Source organism: Odocoileus virginianus, chromosome X (assembly GCF_023699985.2).
Source record: "Odocoileus virginianus isolate 20LAN1187 ecotype Illinois chromosome X, Ovbor_1.2, whole genome shotgun sequence".
In the NCBI taxonomy this organism is placed as follows: domain Eukaryota; kingdom Metazoa; phylum Chordata; class Mammalia; order Artiodactyla; family Cervidae; genus Odocoileus; species Odocoileus virginianus.
This window is the reverse complement of record NC_069708.1, coordinates 51,927,403-51,951,264: the sequence shown is the minus strand read 5'-3', so window position 1 is coordinate 51,951,264 and position 23,862 is coordinate 51,927,403. Positions and strand designations below refer to the sequence as shown.

Below are 23,862 nucleotides of genomic sequence, written 5' to 3'. Positions count from 1 at the left end.
TTCCCTGGAGAATCTCACGGACAGAGGAGCCTGGCAGGCTACAGTCCATGGGGGTCACAAAGAGTCGGAGACAACTGAAATGACTTAGCACGCATGCATGCACATACTGTCACAAGAATCAGCAAACAAAATCAGTAGGATTGAATGGAAAGCCTTGAGACTGACCTAAAACAAAACAAGAACCTGATGATACACAATAATTTATGGCTGATTTGCAATGTTGTATGGCAGAATCCAACACCACATTCTAAAGCAATTTTCTTTCAATTCCAAAAGAAAAAGAAGCATCACAGACCAATGAGCACAGATTTTGTCAACAATATTAAATGTAAAAAACGTGAAAAACTAGAACTGCTTTAAGAAAATATAAACAAATGTTTAATCTTGAGATTGGGAAGAATTTTCTAAGCAAAAGTCAATGAATAAAATCACAAAAGGATTTCTAGATTTGACTCTACCAAATTTATTGACAAAGAAAAGCTCTTATGAATCAATCAAAACCCACTAACACTCAAAATAAAAATGGAAGAGGACATAAACTGAAGACATGCATACAACTAATAAATATATGAAAATGTTCTAACACACTAATAATCCATGAAATACAAAATTCTACACAATGAAATTGGTGAAGATGAAAACCACACTGATACTTGGTGCAGATCTGATGTGGTGATGTGTATATATTTCTATGTTGCTAATCAGAGGGTAAAATTTTTTTTCTGGAAAGCACTTTATTAATATGTACCAAGAGTCTTTTAAATATTCATATCTTCTAAATGAATTAAAGGAGTGTGCACACCAAGTAGCTTCAGTCATGTCTGACTCTTTGTGAACTCACAGACTATAGCCTGTCAGGCTCCTCTGTCCCTGGAATTTCCCAGGCAAGAATACTGGAGTGGTTAGCCATTCCCTTCTCCAGGGTATCTTCCTGATCAAGGATCGAATCCAGATCTCCTGTATAAGCAGCAGGCAGGTTCTTTACCACAAGCCCCACCTAGAACACCCAATCAAAGAAGCAGCAGCAACAAACTGAGGAACAATACAGGCCTGAGTACCCTAACAGGCAGAAGCCCTGCTCTAGACTTGAGGAGATGTTTCCCTCCTGGCTCAGTTTCCTCATTCACAAAATGGAGAAAATTAATAGTACTAATCTCACAGTACTTGCAAGTCACTTAGCATAGTGCCTGGTATCCTCTAAGCGATAAGGAAGTGTAAGCTCTTATTAAATTTGTATATATATGAAAACTTCATAATTTTGACCTATCATCTTCTAGGAATTTATCCTAAGAAAAAGTTCAGGAATTCAGATAAAGACTGATATATAAGGATACGCACAGGGAAAAAACATGGAAACATCAACCATCAACATCTAGCAATAGGAGAATAGTTAAATGAATTGCAGTACATGCAAAAGATGCTAAAGTACTATGTGATCATTTTTTAAAGATGTGTCTAATGATACAGAAAAAATGCTAACAAGTTAAAAAAGCTGACTCTATAGTAGGATCGAATTTTGAAAAACTAATTTATAAATATTTTGTACATAGAGAGGTATTTAAGAAAAATGTCAGTGAAAATATCGATCCATCAAAATATTAAGAATATTTATCTCTGCACACTGGAATCTTGAGTAACTTTTTCCTTATTTAGGATTTTATTTATTATTCAATATTTTATGCATTTTTATAATTAATAGTGTTATTCCCAATATCATGTAATTTGAAAGGAAAATAGCATATATATACATATATATATATTTTTAATCAGTTACTCAACTACGTGAATGGACTTCCTTAGGTACTCATTTTACTGCCATGTTCAATGTAGGACATTTGGAAAACAAATTATCAAGACAAACATTTCATTTTGGTTTATTCTTTCCAGTTTTTTATGTATGAAGAAATTTTCTCCTCTCTAACAAATTTTACTCTCCACTATGCAACGAGCCCATTGGGAGCAGGATCTATGCCTCATATATTTGTGTGCTCCTACAGTGCCTAATTAACTTGTATGTACATTGCAGTCACTCACTAATTTATAGGTTGAATCATAATCAGAAAAGAGTCTAAAATGCTTCCACCATAAGATACAAATGACAGCTAAAGCTTAAAGTGTTACTACTCCCCAGAATGTGCTGTGCTGTGCTTAGTCGCTCAGTTGTGTCCGATTCTGTGACCCCATGGACTGAAGCCCACCAGGCTCCTCTGTCCATGGGGATTCTCCAGGCAAGAACACTGGAGTGGGTTGCTATGCCCTCCTCCAGGGGATCTTCCCAACCCAGGGGTCGAACCCAGGTCTCCCACATTGCAGGTGGATTCCTTACTGTCTGAGCCACCACGGAAGCCCACTCCCCAGAATAGTTGCATTTAAATTCATCAAATTTTTCCCAGTCAAGAAGTATAAGGTTCTGGTGCACAACAGTGGTTGTTCTAGGTATTGAACATATTGAGATGTGCAGAAGTTGTTCCTACCTTTTAAAAAATTATTTATTTAGGTATTTTTGGCTGTGCTGGATCTTCGTTTCTGCATGTGAGCTTCTCTAGTTGAGGCAAGTGGGGGCTACTCTCTAGTTGCAGGTACGGGCTTCTCATTGCTATGGCTTCTCTTGTTGCAGAGCACTTGCTCTAGGGCATGCACACTTAGTTGCCCCGCAGCATGCGGAATTTTCTCAGACCAGGAATAGAACCTGTGTCCCCTGCATTAGCAGGAGGATTCTTAACCACTGGACCACCAGTTAAGTCCTACTCCTACCATCTAAATGCTTACAATCATAGCTAGTTGTGGTGTGGATTAGGAAAGCAGAACAAGCAAGAAAAGAACCACATCCATTGAGCTCTTGTTGTGTTAGACACTGTGCTAAGCAATTTATGAACATAAAATTCTTACAACAAACTTTTGAGGTAGAATTTTCATTCACATTTTATAAATGTGGAAATGGAGGCTCAGATAAGTGACTTATCCAAGTTTACAGTTAGTGGTAGAGCTGGGATTGAAACCCTGGACCTTCTGGGTCTGACTCCAGACTGTTCTCTCTCTCTTAATGAACACTGCCTCTCAAAAAGTTGCATCTGTGTGTGTAATTACAACGTTCAGCAGTATCAGGTAAGTGCCATATTTATGATGCAAAATATTATATAGAGAGGCAGTAGATATGGTTGAGAATCTGGGCTCTGGAAATGACTTTCCAGGTTTGAATTCTGTTTCTCCACTTATTAGCATATACTCTAGGGCAAGTTACTTAATTAACTTCCCTGTGCCTCAATGTCCTATCCATAAAATGGGAACTCATATCTAGCTCAATGATGTTGTTAAGATGAAATTAGTTAATACAAGTCAAGAGCAGTGTCTAGCACTTAGTTAACAGCCAATAAATATTGGTTACTAGAACAGGAAGTCAGAGGAAGAAATCATATCCAGCTGGGAGTGCATCAGGGAAGTCTTTATGGAGGAGGTGGCATTGAAGAAAAGGCTGATTGCTAAGGAAGTGTGTCGAAGCAGGGAAAGCGAATGTAGGGGAGGTGGGGCATCTCAGGTTGGATGGGACCATGAGTAGGAAGGAGACAGGGTGGCAGCGGGGGTTATTGGAGGATAAACCTCCAAAGGGGCTTCCCAGGTGGCTCATTGGTAAAGTATCTGCCTGTCAAGCAGGAGACGGGGTTTGATCCCGGGGTTGGGAACATCCCCTGGAATAGGAAATGACAACCCACTCCAGTATTCTTTCCTGGGAAATTCCATGGACAGAGAAACCTGGCGATCTACAGTCCATGGGGTTACAAAGAATTGGACACGACTGAACACACACAAACTTCTAAAGAGAGTCAGAGGTCCAAATGTGGAGGGCCTTAAATGTCAAATTTAAAACTCTGAAATTAACCACTGAGCAATAGGAGCCATGAAAAAACTTGGAGGAAGAGGAAGATAAAGCTTTCTTTGGCAACAATCAAGCCTGAAAACTTTGCAGATTCATCCTGGAGTGTTACCAACTGCAGAAACTAGCAACTCCAAGGACTCATGTTTTGGTGAGGGAAAGGCAAGGAGGAGAGAAGGAGAGAAAGGAAAAGGGGAGAGGAGAGAGACTGAAAGGGGAGAGTGAATAATTAAAAAACTAGAGAGATCGAAAGCACTCCTGGGGGGAAGTGATAGAATAATCTTCCTTCATTCCTCATTTCAGAGGCAGTCCGGGGACTGAATTCGCAACATAACCTACCTATTTCCCCATTTAAGACTTGAAGTTTCTACCTCAATTTGGGACTTCGTTTAATTTCAAGACTGTGCTTTCCGGCCAGTGAGGAGCAAGCGTAGGGCATTAGGACCCAGCGATTGTTGTAGTGAGAGAGGCTGAATCTCGATCTCTCAATTTTTCCCTCGAGCTCCCTCCTCTCCCTTTGTCATTCTAGCTGCCTGCTGCCTCCGCAGTGTTCCTCTAGCTCCCTCTGCGCTAAGTGCCTGCGCCTTAGACCAGAGGGTGCGCAAAGCAGAACGATTAGTCCGGACCTGCCTTGGTGACCCCATGGCATCCCCTAGAACCGTAACCGTCGTGGCCCTCTCAGTGGCCCTGGGACTCTTCTTTGTTTTCATGGGGACTATCAAGTTGACCCCCAGGCTCAGCAAGGATGCCTACAGTGAGATGGTAAGTGAAGCAAACGGGTGATGAAGAGCGCCTTCCGAAGAGATGGAGAATACCTCTCCCCTTCTTTCCTCCCTGGTCCAAGGTCCCAGCCCTTTCACCCCTACCCCCACCCCGAACCCTCCCTTCTCCCCAACAACTTTGCAGCTGGGAAGGAGCAGCTGGATGAGAGCGAGATCATTTGTGGGCTAGCCGGGAACAACTGTCCGGGAGCCACTGAATGCCAGTTGGGGGAGGGGTTGCCCAAGTAAACCCTCCACCCCCAAGTAAACCCAAGGGCTGAGACCTGCCTGTCACCTGTCACCAGCAGGAGCCCTTTCCTCCTTCCAGCACACCCAAAGTCCAGGCAACCAGCCTACAAGTCTGATTGCTTCCCTTGGAGCTAAGAGTTTAGCAAGCTGGAGAGTTTATTTATCTTGGGGAAGAACAAAAGGAAAGGAGGAAAGAGCTGAGGGCGAATGGGCTACTAAAACAAGCAATTTTTAGGGGCGAAGATGGTATCCCTCATCCCAGATGGGGAGCGGATGGTGTTCCCCTAGCCACCTGGGCGTGTGTCTATATCCTCGAGACAAAAGCAGACTTGGCCCAAATAAAGGTCACTGAAACCCTGCTTCTTCTTCTCTCAAGGGAAAGCTGGATGTTTTATTTTGTGTTGTTTCTGGGCTAATCTGCAAAGTCTGCTTTTTCCCTCCCGCAAAATAGTCCATAATCCCCATCTTGGCTCCTGTGGATGCTCAAGGCCAGGCCCTCTGCAGGGTTTCCCCTCTGCAGAGTTCAAATCACCCGAAGGTGACTGGCCAAAACATCTCCTCTGCAGCCTGGGGGCTGGGCTGCACTCCCCAGCTGGGCGTGAAGAGGACTTGTTCCCAGGCTGTGTAGTACGGAGGAGATGACAGGGGATGTTTCCAGCACTTTCTTGCTCTCTCGCTTCTCCCCCAGTCACTCTGCCTCTTCATTACCCCACCCCAGCTGAAGAGAACCTGCTGCTCACTGCTTCTGCCAGACTGCCAGTCCTGGGAGGGAACCCATTACTGGGTTCTCAAGGTCAAGAAGGAAAGGAGCTTAGGGGAGAAAAAGGAAGAGAGAAGAGGCAAGAGGGACTCCCCATTAGGGCTGAGGCAAGGAGAAATAGCCCCACACGCTGACAGTTGACAGGAATAAACAGCTCTCCTGGAGCTCACTGCAGAGCCTTCCAGAGTCCCTCATCCATGAGCTGCAAATGGATGGAGTCTGGCAAATCAAGCCTACTCGGAAATGTTTGCAAGAAGCTCTGGCTTCAGTCTCAGGGTTTAAGCTGGTGTTTCCCATGTCTCTCTCATCACAGGATCACCTTGGGGTCTGGGAGGGTGGCTGACACTCAAGGGCCAAGGGCTAGCCCCAGTGGCAAATCCTAATGTGTTTCTCCTTCCTGCTTTTCCTCCTCCCACAACATTTGACCAGATAGAAATGAAATCAGGTCAAAATGAGTATCCAAGACAGCCTGCATTGGGGAGAGGAGGGGAGGAGAAAGGAGGTGAGGTAGCAGAAGCCACCAAAGGCAGAGGGAAAGGGTGGAGGGGAATTGCCACTATATTTTTATCTTGGCAGTAGTAGTTTGGCATTAGGTTATAAATAAATGCATATGCTCTTGATTTTCTTTCCTTTTCATATATACATACATTTATATGTTTGTGTATGTGTGTGTATTTAAGCTTTCCCTTTCTGTAGGGACATAGTACCCTTCCTCAGTATACTCCCTGTCTCCCTAGACCCTGTTCAGCTGCTTTAGAGGCCATCCAAGCTGCACCCTAAGTACAGTGTTAGGTTCTGCAGGCAATCCGACTAAGATGGAGTCACCGGGAAGCTTCTGATCAGCTTGGCAGGCGCTCACGAGGAGGATCAGCCACAAATGGGTTTACAGTAGGTTTCTTCCCAGGGAGTGGAGCTGTCTGTTACAGTCCAGTGAAAGGCAGAAGAATATATGAAGATTCTATATCATACAAAGGAAGATATTTAAATAGGTGTAATCGAATACAGCAGTACAGAATGACTGTGTGTGTGTGTGTGTGTGTGTGTGTGTGTGTGTCTGACTCTTTGCAACCCCATGGACTGCAGCCCTCCAGGCTCCTCTGTCCATGGGGATTCTCCAGGCAAGAATAATGGAGTGGGTTGCCATGCCCTCCTCCAGGGGATCTTCCCAATCCAGGGATTGAACCCAGGTCTCCTGCATTGCAGGCGGATTCTTTACCAGCTGAGCTACCTGGGAAGCCTGTGTGTGTGTGTGTGTGTGTGTGTGTGTGTGTGTGCGTGTGTGTGTGCACGCACGTGCACGCGTGCACAATTCTGTGCTTAAGGGCATCTGGAGGAAATGGAAGAACTATAGCTGGGAGGTAAACATCACAGTACTATGAAGCTTGAGGAGAATTTTCAGACTGCCCTTGTCCAGAGTTCTCTCCTGCAATGAGTATTAGGCCCCAGGCTAGAGATGGCTTTCTAGCATAGGGCCCACTGCATTGTGCCTGGGCCAGCCCAGCTTTATTGTTGAACCCAGAGGAAGTGGGGACAATTCAGTTCTGGTAGAAAGAAGGTGCTCAGTTTATATTCATTGAATGGCTGGGTGAATGAATGAGTCATTGTAGCATTGTCTTGCCTGGTCACCACCCTTCAGATTTCTCTGGTTGGCTCTTGATGATGCAGTTCAAAAGTCATTTCTTGCCTCTTAAAAGCAGGTTACAGCCCCTCAGGACTCCAACCAGAGATCAGCTGGGATGATGATCTGGGATTTTCTGTTTTCCATTGAGGAGTGATTCCTCTGCATTGATGGAGTTAGTCATGTATTGATTGCAGTGGCTTTTTATATAAAATCTCAAGGTGTTGTTGTTCTTATTGTTTATGATTCTTTATTTATGTTCTTCAAAACATCTTAGTGAGGTAGATTCATTTTTAAAAGTTATTTTATTTTATTTATTTATTTATTTTAAATTTTATTGATGGATAAATTATTTTATTGATGAACAAACCAAAACAGAGCAAGTTTAATGACTTATCCAAGATGCTAGGCTAAGCTGCTGCTGGAGCAGAGGTTAGAAACCAAACCTGTGACTCAACATTCCCAGTAGAGGAATCATTAATGGTTACAACTGCCTTTTTGGATATCAGAACTTACAACCGATTCTTGAAAATATGTGGCACATACTTTCTCCTTTTTTGGTACCAGTCCAACTGTCCCAATCCCATATTTTGGGGTTTTGTTTTACTTGGAAACCAATTTTTTTAAATTTGGATTTTTTTTGTTCTTCTGTCAACTATTTTTTTTTTGTTCTAAAGCCATTAGTGTTATGTTTAGGTGTTATCCCTTCCATGGAGAATCACTGCTAAAAACTAGACAGACAAATGAATATGAACTTCTTTCCTGTCTCTACTGGGGAAGCCAGGAAGGGTTAGTGGAAAGAGTAAAGACCTTGAGTCATACTGGTTTGGGTTCAAGACCTGACACTTTTGAAATGTCTGCCTCAGATTCCTCATCTGTAAAATGAGAATAATACCTACCACAGGAGGTTGTTGTAAATATTAACTGAGGTTGCATATGGAAGAATCTAGTACAGTATATGAATATGGTAGGTGTTCAAGAAATGCTCTGGGTTCAGGTGATGATATAATTGACACTATGTTATGCAGTGATTTCCTGACTAATTTGAAGGACCAGTTTAAGGGATTGAAATCAGGCATTTAAAAGAGCAGGTTGCTATTTTTACATGCGTTGGTGAACAGACTTCTATGCAATCAGCTAATATAGAAAACCCGACACTTGCTGCTGGGTAATGCATAGTGGATCTCGTGCAGAATTTCTGGATGCCTCTCTTAAATAGCCCGTTTGGTATGTGTCACTCCATACCTCCTCCCAATTTAGCAAGTGTCACTATAGAGTACTCTAAATCCCACGTGAATGCAACACGACTGACCACTCTCTTGACTAAGTGCCTTCATTAATTCATTTGGAGTTGGGAGACAGTACACAAATGCTGTTAGGCAGTTTAACATATGAATGGTTGACTTGCTCTCTGTTTGGTATTCAGCTCTTTGTAGCAGAGGTTCACTAGCAGTGGTTCTATACTGCACTCACAAAGGGCCACAAATGGAACAGTAAGAAAACACCAAAAATCCTGTCACATTGAAGCCAAAGGATTTTTGACCCTGAAGAAGACAGGGCAAGTCTTTGCGCTTTTTTGCAGGCCCTCATAGGGAAAGTTTGTTGTTGATTTGAATGATTTGCTTATTTGTAGTTAAATGCCCTTCAGTATTTCCCCAGGGTGTTATTTAATGTCCACAGGTGATCTTTTATGCTTCCAATCACACTATTAATTTTATTACAACTACATAATAAGATAGTAATTTACCAATGCTTAGACTGTTCTTTGAGGTGGTACAATACGTTTATTCCCTCAGAGAGGCGACTGACCCTGAGATGTGAAGTGTCTTTGCTTAGTTTACACAGCTAGCTAGCCTAAGCTAAACTACATTGGAATTTATGCCAGGGAGCTTGTAGCCTCCAATGGCCAACAGCTGTGCTTGTTTTAGAGCAACTTTTGACTGAGAGTGGAAATCAGACCCTTCTCTCCTTAGATGCAATCTGGGAGGGATCCACTCTGGTTAGTAGGGTCAGGCTTGCAGCTTCCTTTTTAGGAGGGCATTATATGATAGCCGGAGAAGGCAATGGCACCCCACTCCAATACTCTTGCCTGGAAAATGAGGAGCCTGGTAGGCTGCAGTCCATGCGGTCACGAAGGGTCGGCGGACATGGCTGAGCGACTTCAGTTTCACTTTTCACTTTTATGCATTAGAGAAGGAAATGGCAACCCACTCCAGTGTTCTTGCCTGGAGAATCCCAGGGATGGGGTCGCACAGAGTCAGACACGACTAAAGTGACTTAGCAGTAGCAGTATATGATAGTGGAAAGTAGAACTGCTTAAAAGGTGCTTTTACTCATGTGATATTTGGCAATTAAGCATGTGATGGCTTTTTATTGCATTTAAGAGATGATCTATGATTCACATATGGCTTTTTTTTTCCTACAGAGATTCAGGAAAATCATACTTGAGTCAGTAAATTTTTCAGCATTTATGTAGCCTTTATGATCTAGTATAGCAACCAGACTGAGGTTTTTTAGCCAAAATATATTTTTGTCAGCACCCTCTTCTGCTTTCATATAGTTTTCCCCTATAAATTGTATTGAAGTATAATATGCATACTGAAATGTACACCTAACTGTACAGCTCAAGGAATTTTAAGAATCCTGTGTAACCTAGATCAAGAAATAGAACATGACCAGCATCCCAGAAACTTCCCTCATGGCCCCTTCCCATTAGTACCTACCCCCACCCCCTGCATAAATCCCGACTTCCAACAATATAAGTTAGTTTTACTGTTTTTACTTTGGCTGCCTCATGCAAAGAATTGACTCATTGGAAAAGACCCTGATGCTGGGGAGGATTGAAGGCGGGAGGAGAGGGGGACAACAGAGGATGAGATGGTTGGATGGCATCACCGATTCAACGGACATGAGTTTGAGCAAACTGGGAGATATCGAAGGACAGGGAAGCCTGTTGTGCTGAAGTCCGTGGGGTTGCAAATAATCAAACATGACTGAGCAACTGAACAACAACAAATAAATGGAATTATACAGTATAGTAGGCAAATTATTTTTTTTCATTTACCTAACTGGTGTAAGTGAACTAAAGTGGACCAAATCATTTGCCCTCTCATCCCATTTTGTCCTGTTAGCTGGCTTGGATGACTAATTAACTGTAATCAAAGATGAGTATTATTAGACAGTTGTAAGCTGTTCAAGTTTAATGTAATTAATTTGAGATCATGAACCCTGGAGTGTTGTGAAGACTAAATGATAAAAAGAAAAAAGATATGACTAAAGAAATGTTCCATATGTGTTTGACTCATGTCTGAATCATACCATCTCATACTATACAAATGAACCGGCTTGAATCATTGCTATTATCATTAATTATCGTGGCTTGCAAATATATGGATTTCTTTTTTTTTTAATATATGGATTTCTAATTGTGTGCTCCAGTAATGATAAAATATGTGTATGTGGCCCTTGGTTGATGCTATGATGTTATGATTCTTTGACCAAATCTCCAAAATGCTCATTTAATTTCAAAAGGGGGGAATCTGAGGTAATACAATACTTAACTAATTTTCTCCAAGCAATTTAGGGGCAAAACTAGAATTGGAATTTAGCTAATCTTAGCCCAAGGATATTTCTGGATGACGGTCTTTGATTAAAGGTATTTGAAAAAGTTGACTAAACCCTTCTCTCTCCTATTACTATAAGGAAACTATGGTTACAGGGTCTGGGTCATGGCAATGAAAAAGAAACAGACCTATACAAAGTCTGTGAGAAAGAAACAGACCTAACAAAGTGAACTGTGAGAGCCTTTTGAGAGAGTGACTCAGTTAACTCTTTATTCTTACTGTCACAACAATTAAAGTCTTTAGAGATCTAATTACTATAGACTTAAGACATGTGACCCTTCTATTAGAATTGAGGTGACATGGCCCAAGTCTTGTGGGGACTGGCAATAGTAGGATACTTTTGATATCTATCCTACTCCACAGGAGAAAGAATAAAAGGCTTCCTATACTGTCAAGACCCTCTCCAAGCTGAGTCCCATCTCTAACAAGTTAAACATTCACTGTCTGCAGTCCTGGAGAAGAGATGCTATCTGTACCTACTCAGGTTTGAACTAAAGATGTGATGAAATGGCTTATCCACATGCAGTTTCCTCTTGAGAAAAGGAGGAAAGAAAGCGGCAACTGCTGTATACAAATATCCACAGTTGCAGTTGCAGAGGTTAGATAAACTGAAAAAGTAATATGGAGTTATGCCAAATGGAGAGAAAAGTGTTCATCGAGGTCAAAGGAACTTGACTTAAAGACCTGGAATTTGGCCTACAGATTCTACTATAGTACAGATGAAAATCTATTCTTCAATGATGGGTGGTTAGCCCTAGGCAAAACAAAGGAATGTTTCTAGAAGCCACTCAGTCAGCTCTAAAACTCTTTGCTCTGAACTGATTGTAAGAAACTCATCCTGCTTCCTGTGTTTATTATGTTAGAAGATTACACTTAGGATTTAGGATCTGCCTCTTGGGGATCTTTGTGTTGCTAATTAGAAAAAGTCCTACCTTCAGAGTGAAAAGAAAAACTCTTGGGTCTAGATTTCTTTCCCTCATGTCCCCCTGCTACCATCACCAGAGTGTAGAGGGACAGAGAGTGAGCAGGTGGCATCTAGGCTAATAGTGAGAGGAAACCACCAGATGCCCCATCCCTTGACTCAACTCTGATCCCCATCAGCTCAGTTAAGCTCAGGGTTTGACTCGTCCTACTGGTCAACCTCTCCTAATTTCTCTCTGAAAATCCCTGATTTAACCTAAAATGAGAAGGAGGAGGAAGGACTGATACTTTGAGTTTTCTTATATGCTCAGTAACAGGGTAAGGACGAGAGGTGAATGAAGTGAAAGTTGCTCAGTCGAGTCCAACTCTTTGCAACCCCATGGACTGTAGCTTGCCAGGCTCCTCTGTCCATGGGATTCTCTAGGCAAGAATACTGGAGTGGGTGGCTGTTCCCTTCTCCAGGGGATCTTCCTGACCCACGGATCAAACCTGGGTCTCCTACATTGCAGGCAGATTCTTTACCGTCTGAGCTACCAAGGAACCCAAATTATTTGGAAGCTTCAAGATTCAAGGATACACCAAAAATGAGAGCGCTGTGAGCAAGGAGATCAAACCAGTCAGAGGTGAATAAAGGTAAATAAAGACAACTAAGACAGGACCTGACAGGGCCAGGGTTAGGAAGAGGTGTGAGGCAGGGTCATACAAGTGCAAAATTGGATCCTGCCTCTGTTTAAAGTTGTGATTTTTTTGTGTGTGGATATTATTTACCTTAATCAATGACTGTTTTGGTGCCTTCTTAAATTTTGTACTCAGGGGACATAGCCTAACTCATTTCATCTTAGTCCCAGCCTTGCTCAGGAAAATGAGACTCAGAGAGGCAAGCAATTTGCCCAGGGCGTACCCAACTAGAAAGTAACAGAAATAGGATTTGAAGCCAAGCCTGTTTGAATCCAAACCCATGCTTTTTTTTTTTTAACTAAACTATGGATCTTAAAATAGTACTCATAAAGGATTATCTTGTGCCACTCATGATAATTCAGTTCAGTTCAGTTCAGTCGCTCAGCCGTGTCCGAATCTTTGCGACCCCATGAACTGCAGCACGCCAGGCATCCCTGTCCATCACCAACTCCCAAAGTTTATTCAAACTCATGTCCATTGAGTCGGTGATGCCATGATAATTAGTCCACAAAATAAAGGTGCATTCACTAGAGAAATGACTTAACATTTGTCCCAAATTAGAGTGTGTGAATATTATTCTAAGCACCAGATGCTCCCGACAGGTCAAGTTGGCTTTCTGCCTGATTCTTATATTTGTCTTGCATCTGGTGCTTTTGACTATTCTCTTCTTAAAATTCTTGGCTCTTATGACCCCATCTCTCCTGGGTTGCCTCCTACTTTTCTAACCACACTTGCCTCTGTCTGTGTTGTGGATTCTCTTCTTCCTCCCCTTGTTAAAATGTCTGTCACAGAAATTTTCCCACTGTATACATTCTACCTGGGAATACTGATGACTATTAATTCTGTATCTTTACCCCACACCTCTATTACTGAGTTGTCTATGAAACAGCTCCACTTAGAGATGTCTTAGAGATACTTCAACTAAAAAACTCCAAACTGAGTTCCTCATTCCTTCTTGCCTCTTCCCCCTCTTCTTCCATATGCAGTCTTGACTTCTCCCTTTCCCTCTGTGGCCACATTTGATAAAACATCAATTCCTGTTGACTTTGCATTCAAAGTATCCTTGACTCCTTCCCTTCCCTCTATCCTTATTGTCATTACTCTAGTCCAGGTCTCTCACCTGATCTCCTTACTTCCAGGCATACCTCTCCCAATCCATCCTCGATGCTACTTCCAGAGGGATCTTCCTTAAAAGCAAATTATGTTGTTCTCTTGGCTTATTAGATAAAGTCCAGCTCCACAAATATCTGTCATCTCTGTCTCATGTCTCCCCCTTATCTCTCCCTCCCCCAACCTATGCTGAGCTGGGGCAGTGTTTGAAATACACCAGTCTGTTATGTCCTTCAGGGCCTTTACTCATCCAGCTTCCTCTGCCTGCACTGCCCTTCCCTTATTGATCCCGCAAACACCTGCTTTTCTTTAAGATTCCATTCTAGCTTTTCTCAGTCCCCATCTAGGGAAATTTGACCACTCCAGTGCATCTCCACTGTACCTACTACCATAATGCTACATTGTGTTTATGTACTTCCATAACTTTTCTTCCTGTAAATGCAAACTTTAGGAAGGCAAGGCTTTTGAATGATTGATATCTGTATCCAGAGTACCAAGTACAATGCTTAGCACAAGGAGGCACTTAATAAATATTGAATGAATTAATGGATACTTCATGAAAACAAAGTAATGGGCAAAGCCAGGAAAAAACAGATTTGATAAAGTCTCATCAATTTACTACAAGATGAGGATTGGGTCCATCTGAATAGTGAAAAGTATTATTACCTATTACTCTAAGATCAGTAAAATTCTATTACTTTGTAGTATAACCAGTGCCTCCCTTCTTTGTTCCATGATATCTGCCTTTGGGCTACAATTAGACCTTATACATTACTCTATTATATACCACTAACCATGCTGCTTCCATAATGTTTTTATGTATGTTTCCCCCCACTAGAACGACAGCTTTTTGACCCTGTCATATTCATCTCTATATCTCCATCACATAATCCATAATAGGTATTCAATAAGTGTTTATTGAATTAAAATTAATCAGTGTCTTGTAAAACCCCAGGGATTTATGTCGATGACCATAAGAATGATTTTCGGCTTACTGTATCTTAAAGATAAATAAGGGCCTAATATTTGCATACATTAAAATTTTTCAATTTGCTTAGCACACTTTTAAAAAATTTTTTACAGATTCTACAAATGTAAGCTCCAACTCAGATATTTTTTGAATTATCAAAAATTCCAAATTAAGGAAGTCCAAATTAGTGAGGCTTTATTGTTTCATTTTTGTTTTTGCTCATATGCATCTGCATTTGGACAAAGTAGGCACTGGAAAATGTAGATATGGTTTATCTGTACCAGTTTTTATGGGCCCAATGAATTTTCCTTTGACTTCTTAATGTTGTTTATGATTTATAATCAGAAAAATTTTTTTTTCAAGGGTGCTTCCACTGCAGGAGGCCTGGGTTTGATCCCTGGTCTGGAACTAAGATCCCAAATCCCCAGTGCTGGTACTCGGTATGGCAGAAAAAAAAAAAGTTTTTAAACTATAAAGTCAAATTCTCTTACTTTTGATGGTGTTACTAAGGATTAAATCACAAGGATCTCAGCTGATTGCTTGCTTTTTTCCCTTTATTACAAGATTTCTATTTAGGTAACATGATAAACAAAGAACAGGACACCCTTGACTGGTGTGGAAAGGGAATGGTGGGGAAGAAGGACCATGCTTGTGTGCTCTTCATTCTAATGGTAAAATAATGGTTAACGCCTCAATTTCTTTATGGTATTCCACTCTAGAAACGTGCTTACAAGAGCTATGTGCGAGCCCTCCCTCTGCTGAAGAAAATGGGGATCAATTCCATTCTCCTCCGCAAAAGCATTGGTGCTCTTGAGGTGGCCTGTGGCATTGTCATGACTCTCGTGCCTGGGCGTCCCAAAGACGTAGCCAACTTTTTCCTCCTCTTGCTGGTGTTGGCGGTCCTCTTCTTCCACCAGCTAGTCGGTGATCCTCTCAAACGCTACGCCCATGCCCTGGTGTTTGGAATCCTGCTCACCTGCCGCCTGCTGATTGCCCGCAAGCCCGAAGACCGGTCTTCTGAGAAGAAATCCTCGCCGCCAGAGAATGCGGGGAGTGACAGCAATGTGGGGAATACCGAGGAGCAGCCGTCCTTATATGAGAAGGCCCCTCAGGGCAAAATGAAATTGTCGTAGGAGAGCAGAGGTGCAAAAAATGGACCTTCCAGGCAGTTGCCTCCGTGACACCCAGGAAGATGTCAGTGTGTGTTTTTCATTTGATTTATTTATCTTGGGGGAAAAGGGACACATATAACCTGCAAGTTGATGGTCCTATTGGCTTGTCTACACCTATACCCTAAAATGACCTCCCCACATAGACGTGTGTGCACCACCTTTAATCACTCTGGGGCAACTCTCACATCTTGCTGCATGTACATGTATATGGCTAACTATTGAAGTGTTTTTGTGAGATGGATTCCAGCAAGCATGTGACTGTGAGATTATGTGTGGGTAAACGTTACTTTGTGTGTGTGTGTGTGTGTGTGTGTGTGTTCACTCGCATGTGCGAAGGAGAAGGCTCTGATCTTGAACTAATCCTGCATAGGTATCCTTTCCTTTATAGACTGATTCTAGTGAAGGCAGAATAAAATAAATCTCCTATAAAGAGAATCCCACTTACTTCTTGGTATAAAACAAACTATGTATTCCCATGGGATAGGGGGATCCCTCACTAGATTAAGCTGAAAACTTAAACCTCCCACTTTAGGAAAAAGTTCCTTCAATTTGAGACACTGAGTTACATGTAAAATGAATTAACCTCTACTTTAAAAGTTGTTTAAATTGTAAATACTCCATATTGAGTTTAATTAAAATAAGGGAAATATGCAGTCAGTAGATAGTCTAATTCTTCAAGTGATAAAATTGGAAGTTTCACCTTGCCTTTGCCAGAGCCCAGCCTACTAAGCTCCTTTACTCACAGTTGGAAACTGAAACAATAAACTTGTTATCAGACATCTGTTTTGGATTTTCTTAAGCCAAAAGCTGCCTCACTTCCACTATTCTCAGCAGCTAACCAGGATTTGGCAGCTGCTCCACTGTTGCAGTTGAGGGAGCAAAGATTAGTCCTGTTAGAAGTCTGTGAATCTCCAACTCTAGCTGTTCTCTTCAATCATCTGAAATTTGACAGAGGAGCTGTATCCAGTCTTTCCTGCCAAACAGATTCACTATTGTTTCTGAATTTTCACTGAACTTTGCTAGTGTAAGCAGAGATCCAAGTTACCCCCATGGTTGTATCCTCCACTACACCTCTTTCAGTGGGTGGAGTTTAGCTGGGGGAAGGACATTTGATATGGGTTAGTCAGATTGAGCAGTATGAAAATTTGCTTTCTTCATTATATACTGCTGCTTCTCCTTGTTAGATGTGCTCTGATGGTTTAAATATCATTGTGCCAGGGATGGGGAAAGGGGTGGGGGTGTTGTGTGTGGGGAGTACGAAATAATGTATTTTCTTCAGTGTCATTGTTCTTGTTAATTGATACCTCTCTGTCTTATTTCTCTCATTCTTTCAAAATAAACATTTTTGAAGTTTGGAGGAAATAGTCTGGACAAATAGTGAAAGTCTGGAAAGAAAGGGTCATATCATGGGATTCAGGCTGTTTTATTTTTGAGTGGATGTGGAAGGAGAATAAAGACAAGGGGGAGTACAATAATATACTAGTGAGATTACAAACTTTCTTTTTTAAAAAAATTTTTTTTATTTATTTTTTTCCATTTATTTTTATTAGTTGGAGGCTAATTACTTTACAATATTGCAGTGGTTTTTGTCATACATTGAAATGAATTAGCCATGGATTTACATGTATTCCCCATCCCGGTCCCCCCTCCCACCTCCCTCTCCACCCGATCCCTCTGGGTCTTCCCAGTGCACCAGGCCCAAGCACTTGTCTCATTTAAGTTCACTCACAATTTTGTGATGTCAGCACATGAAACAGAAAGCCACAAAATTAAGATCTCAATACAATTCACAGGTTTGGTGATGCCAAGGGAAGGTTGAAGAATGATTTCACCAAAAAAATTGCAGATGAATAAATAAAGATGAGCCAGTGTGTCTCACTATATATGTACCCACAAACTGGCACAAATTCCAGTGCCACAGACTTGTCACATTAGGCAAATTATTTTACCACTCAGGGCCCCAATTTCATTTACAAAAGCAAAGTGATTGAAGGCTTAAAATTCTTTCCAATCTACACGAGTCTATGAAATGATTAAAACTATGAAAATATGTCTCAAGAATTTTTCAGTTTTACTAGATAAGGAAGAGCATCTGCCATAGAAAATACTGAAGTCAGTTCTCCTGCCTGATTAAACATGAGTTCTTGAAAGTACTTTGAAAACCATGTTAAGATGTGGCAAATAACCATTTTTTGCTGTAGTCTTTCCCAAATACATCAGCATAATCTGATTCTTCATCTCTCCCTAAGATTGCAGAGTGTCCTCCCACAGTTTTGCCTACAGTTTATGGATTATGTTTTGGCCTCAAAAAAACCTGTGAGAGTCACTAAATTCTTATCTTTTCTCGCCACTCCCCACTCTAGTAAGATTAAACTAGGGACTAATCTCAGGTCTCAGACTAAGCCCTTGTTGCTGTTTTAGCCAGTGTCTGTAAAGTCCATTGATTCCTCAAAGTTAGGAATCTTTGCATTTTGATTGGCCACCTACATACAAGACACCGTTTCCAGCAAAACCTCTAAGGTATGTGTGCCAATTCTCGGTAAAAAGAAGGCAAATTCAGCTGTCCTTTCCTCTCACCTCCTAGAGACAGCTTCAGAGGTCTCAGGCCCTTTAACTTAATTCTCTTGACCAGCATGGGAGAACAGCCTTTATTGAGAAGTTTGCAGTTTCATATTTTCCTACAAAGTCCCGACATTTGGGATCAGCCTGAGCAAAAGGATCACTATAATTGGTCTTGTTAAATTCAAGAACCGAGACACTAATCGTTTTGTTTTACGCACAATGACAAATGCGAACATTATTAGAACGAGGGGAACGGCAGCCAATCCGCTGATTTCAACAGCAACGGCCGACTTGCTGCACTTCCCCGGGCCCGAGCGGGTGGGGCGCGCGGCTCTGAGGAATTGAGTTTGCGTCAGCGTCAGCGCGCGCACCGCCTCGCGCCAGTGAGCTGCGACTCAACCAATCAAGCTTCAGCAGAGCACGTGGCTCCGCCCTGCCGCCGCCCGCGTCCCCGCGGAAGCGCATGCGCGGGGTGGAGCCCATTTATTTGAATCCGAGAGGTGGTGTTTGGAACCGGGAGGAGTTGGGACCGCGGAGTGTATGAGGTGAGATATTTTTAAACACACGGCAAAATGGGAGCCCAGGTACCGAAGAGAATCAATCTCCTGACTTCTGAGCAAGGCAGTCCTCCAAGGTGTCGGGTTTCCCCCAGACCAGGAATCTGCCCAGTGGGTCCGTGGTCGGGGCCAGGTTTGCTCCCTGTTGAGGCAGGCTGTGAGAGGGGAGTTCTTGGGGAGCGATGGGACAGTTCCACCAGAAGGGTCCCGAAGCTGGTCGCCCGCCCTTCTTACGTAGGACCCGAGGAAACAGCGGACAACCTGGAACCTCCTGATGGTCTAGACGTACATATTGCTTTCCTTCCTGCTCCGGCCTCATCTGTTCTAGGGAGATGGGGTTGAGTGTCATTACGACCATTTCTTTAGTTTTTCCCATTTGCAGCCCCAAACTTAGAAGTCATTCTGGCTTTCTCTCTTTTTCCCTACATCCAATTCTTTTGTTATGGCCTTGATCAATCTCCTTCCAAAACATTTCACGAATACAATCATCTTCTGTCTCTCTTACTATTTACACGTTAGGCCAGGTTCAGACCACAGTCACATCCCTTCGCCCTTTGCTAAACTTTTTTTTTTCCCACTCCTGGGCCCCTGACATTCTATTCTCTGCGCTGCAGCTAAAATGATCTTAAAACATAAATCATATGGTATCACTTCATCTATGACACTCTTCCCTTCCCCTTATAGTTAGTTGCCTATGACACTTAAAATCCAGACTCCTTGTTTTGGTTGACAAACCCCAATATAGCAGTCCCTGTCTGTTTTTCTGACTTTGTCTCCCACTACTCTGTACCTCTTTCATGCCACTACTCATCCTCACCTCTTACTGGTAGTGTTGCTGTTTCTTTAACACACAAAGACTTTGCTTCAAGATCTTAGTATGTCTGGCTCTTTCCTCTCTGTGAAATACTCTTTGACCAGATCTTAACATAGTTGGTTCCTCCTGGCATTTGAATTTAGCTTAAAGGTTACATCAGAGAGGCTTTCTCTGAACACTTGTTCCGCAGTAGCTTGTCACTGTCACCTCACCCCCCTTTTTTATCACATCACTGTATATTATGTTCGCTATTATTTACTTATTTATTGACTCTCATATGCTTCCCCATCCCACCCCTGTAAGTTTCACTATAGCAGAGGCCTTGACTTTTATTATTTATCCCTGATAAGTAGAACTGTGCTTGGCATATAGATGATGCTTAGTAATTATTTACTGATAAGTGAATTAGTGAGCCATGTTTCTGTTCTGAGAATCCTTAGTTTGGCAACCAGTTTGTCTTAAACTTAGCACTGACAAGGCAGGCAGCATTAACGATTAAAAGCAAAATCAAGGCAAAGTGGAGAGAAATAGGAGTGGAGAAAGTAACATTGAGTTCATGAGATGAATTAGTATTAGACTTACTTATGTGATATAGCCATTTTAGGAGAATTTGTTATGTTCCCTGTACTATTACCATCTTTTTCCCCCCTCCCACAGGGCCAGTTCAGTGAATGTTACCTTGGAGAGCTGTTTCTCTCTGTTCCTCTTTAGGTCAAAAGGCTGTTTGAGAAAGTTAACCTATATATTTTGTTGCCTGGATTGCTGTCATTTTTTATTGGGTACTTATATGCTAGGTGCTCTGTACTAAATGTGGGGAGTACAGATAGGTGTGGTCCCTGTCTTTGGAGTAAAAAGGGAGGGACTGTTTGGCTGGTTAGTGACACCCTGATACTTGTTTCTATATAGAACATGTGCAGTAATGTCATCTCAAAAGAAAATTAACTCTTGGGCACGAAGGAGGACTTCACAGGGTAGTAGTAGCTATCAGACTAGACTCTCAGCCTGGAGAGTAAAAGAGGACCTAAGTGACTCAAAGAGCATCTCAAAACGTGGACAGAACAATACTGTGGAAGATTATGAAGGTGCTGATGATCAAGCAGAAGACGCTCTACAGATAGCATTGAGATATTTTGAGAAAGGTAAGAGATTGTTTTCCTTGTGTAAGGCCTGTTCCTGTGAAAAAATTCTAGACTCTTTTGGTAAGGATTTTTAAAGGAAAGCATATTTTTTTGCTCATTCATGATTTTTGTTTATTTAATGGACATTTATTGAGCACTTAACTACATACCAGTATGCTAGGTACTAGGGATACAACAACAAAGATTGTTCCCAGCAGAGTGGTTTTCAAACTGTTGCACATTGGGATTAAATTACCTCAGAATCTTTTTCTTTTAATATTGATTTATTTGACCACATCATGGATGCAGTTTTGTCATGGGAGGTGCTCGGGATCTTTGTTGTGTCATGTAGGGTCTTTCGTTTCACAGACTCTGTAGTTGTGGCATGAGGTCTCAGTAGTTCTGCAGCATGTGGGATCTTAGCTTCCTGACTGAAAGTCGAACCCGAGACCCCTGCATTGCATAACGGATTCTTAACCACTGGACCACCAGGGAAGTCCCCTACCCGAGAATCTTTAGAAACCACTGGTACCTGGCATCCACTCTTAGATTTTCTGATTTTATTAGTATGGGACACAACTTGGGCATTGGAATTTTTCAACAGCTCTCTAAGTGATTCAGATGTGCAAGAAAGCTTGTGAACCACTGTCTTAGTTACTGAAAACAGCTTAGTTTTAAGTTCAGTGCTTTTAGTTAGTTTAGAGCAAAGATACCAGGGCAGGACTCAGTTTTCCTGCTGTCAAATATTCTAGAGTTTTAAGGGCTTTGAAGGGTTTTTAGGAAGACTTTTTTTTTTTTACATAAAGCTGTTCCTTTGAAGTAGTCTAATTGTAACTGTTGAGGCTGAGGAGTGAGAGAGTTTTAAAGTCCTCACTGTTTACATTTGTTCCTCTTTCAGGTCCCATTAAAACTTCACAGAGTAAAGAGAAACACTTGAAAACTGTGGAAAATGTGGCATGGAAGAATGGGTTAGCTCCAGAAGGAATCGACATTCTATTAAGTGTGGCACTCAGTGGCAAATTTGGTATGTCACAGGGATAAATTTTTCAGCATTAGTTTTGCCTTTCAGAATTTGAATTACATTGTTGATTGGAATCAGATGCAGTTAAAGAACTGTTTATTTTTCCTATTCTCTTCATAAAACTAATCTAAGATTATACAAATGGACCTTTCTTATGTCCAAACTTTGTGGCTCAGCTGGTAAAGAATCTGCCTGCAGTGCAGGAGACCTGGGTTTGATCCCTGGGTTGGGAAGATCCCTCGGAGGAGGGAAAGGCTACCCACTCCAGTATTCTGGCCTGGAGAATTCCGTGGACTATATAGTCCATGGGGTCGCAAAGAGTCGGACACCACTGAGCGACTTTCACTTTCACTCACTATGTTGAAACTACCTTAACGAAAGGTTTCTATGTGCATATGCTGAAAATGGCTAGTTATCACATTTTTATTTTTAAAATGGATTCTCGTTACCAAATGCATGGAAGCAATTTTTAGTATTTCTCTTAGGAAGGGTAGCTAATAGTTTAAGTAGTGTTGCTGGAAGGCACATTAAGAGATCACTGGTGTACTTTATTGCCTTTAGGTTCACTTATCAGTGACAGCAGGTCGATGTTGATATTGTCTCAATTCCAGTGTCTGTGGCTTTAACAGTTAAGATGTTTTTTCTTTTGAGCAAATGCTTCCTTTTCTGTTCTAAGTTCATTTGTATGGGGGTGGAGGTGGGGAATCTTAGAAAGAAATGGTATCTGTCCATTATTCTTTTCACTTGAGAACCTTTTAACCTACTCTCATCCAAATTTAGACGTAGAGAGTATTTTAGCCCTTGAACATTCTCATTTTAAATGTGAGGGAACTGAAGCCCAGAGTGGTTAAAGAGACTTGCTTAATCTCAGAGCTAGAACTGGGGAACTCTGGTCTCCTTACTCCCCTTCTAGTGTTTATAGTGCACCACACTGCTACCAGATTTTCTACTTTTTTTCTTTAAGACAACTGTCAAAATTGGATACTTATACCATTTTGCATATTGGATTCCTTTGTGCATACCCTATCATGTTTGCAAGGGTGTGTGTTAGTCCCTCAGTTGTGTCCGACTCTTTGCGACCCCATGGACTATAGCCCGCCAGGCTCCTTTGTCCATGGGATTTCCCAGGCAAGAATACTTGAGTTGGTTGCCATTTGCAAGGGTATGTGTGTGTATTTTAAACAGTGCATGACTAGCTGAATTCAGTATATGACTTCCAGGTATTTTAGTTCTCTATTTTTACCTGATTAGTGCTCTCTGTTTTCCTAGAAAGTTAACTTTTAAAAATTTGATCTAACCTCCCTCCCACTACTGTAATGATGTAAAGTAATTAGCCTCCAACTAATAAAAATTTAAAAAAAAAAAAAAAAAATTTGATCTAATAAGATTGGTCTTCTTATAAGTGGTTTCAGATTGTTTGCTTCTAACAAATATCCAGGAATTCATATTTAACTGATTAGTGTCCATTGAGAACAATTCTATCCATTCCTTCTCCCCTTAAAACATGTATAGAATGTACAGATGTTTTCTACTTTGGAATTTCTCTTCTTTTATGATATCTCAGAAATGAGCGATTAGGTTTTTGTGATGTTTGCTAGGCCTTGTAGCAAATGCATGTGTTTTTAAAAATGCATGCCTCAGGCTTTGAAACTTGTATATAACAATTTGAAAAATAATCTCTAGCTTTCTAGTCTAATTTCATTTTTCTATTAAGCTGGAATTTCGAGACATTAAATGTAGCCTCCTTAATTGCTTTTCTCCTTTTAGTTATTTCTATGATATCCCCCATCACTATTGGATCTTTGTATGTAACTCCTTTGCTAAGTTGAAATGCATATTCAAGGGCAGGTATACTAGAAATGTCATAATTAGGTACAAAGGGACTTTGTACTCTTTAGTAAGTAAAAAGTCACTGGGAAGTAAGAATAGAGTCAATATAGACTATTCAACATAGAATTCTCCTCTTGAATTTGGTATGTGTATAGAGTATTAGTGGTCAGACTGTTGTAAACTTTACAAGAGTTGGGGGATGGGAATAGGGGAGAAGAGAGGTAAAA

At 41.5% G+C, this 23,862-nt stretch overlaps 2 protein-coding genes across 2 annotated transcripts in view; both read left to right on the top strand.

The window, feature by feature from the left end:
• Positions 1-4,377: 4,377 nt before the first annotated feature.
• Positions 4,378-17,095, top strand: TMEM35A (transmembrane protein 35A). The gene is made up of 2 exons (XM_020872926.2): positions 4,378-4,633; positions 15,281-17,095. Exons 1-2 carry the CDS (start codon positions 4,514-4,516, stop codon positions 15,692-15,694), a joined length of 534 nt encoding a protein of 177 aa, XP_020728585.1. The 5' UTR covers positions 4,378-4,513; the 3' UTR covers positions 15,695-17,095.
• Positions 17,096-18,761: 1,666 nt separating this feature from the next.
• The window catches only part of CENPI (centromere protein I), a 72,487-nt gene continuing 67,386 nt past the window's right edge, over positions 18,762-23,862 (top strand). Inside the window, exons 1-3 of the mRNA XM_070462012.1 lie at positions 18,762-18,840; positions 20,573-20,805; positions 21,683-21,808. Coding sequence (XP_070318113.1) covers positions 18,836-18,840; positions 20,573-20,805; positions 21,683-21,808 — 364 coding nt within the window. The 5' untranslated portion in view covers positions 18,762-18,835. The remainder of the gene's footprint in view (positions 18,841-20,572; positions 20,806-21,682; positions 21,809-23,862) is intronic.

Coding starts and splice junctions, on each gene's coding strand:
- TMEM35A (XM_020872926.2), top strand. CDS start 4,514: ATGGCATCCCCTAGAACCGTAACCGTCGTGGCCCTCTCAGTGGCCCTG. Junction 4,634..15,280: donor AGGATGCCTACAGTGAGATG/GTAAGTGAAGCA, acceptor ATTCCACTCTAG/AAACGTGCTTACAAGAGCTA.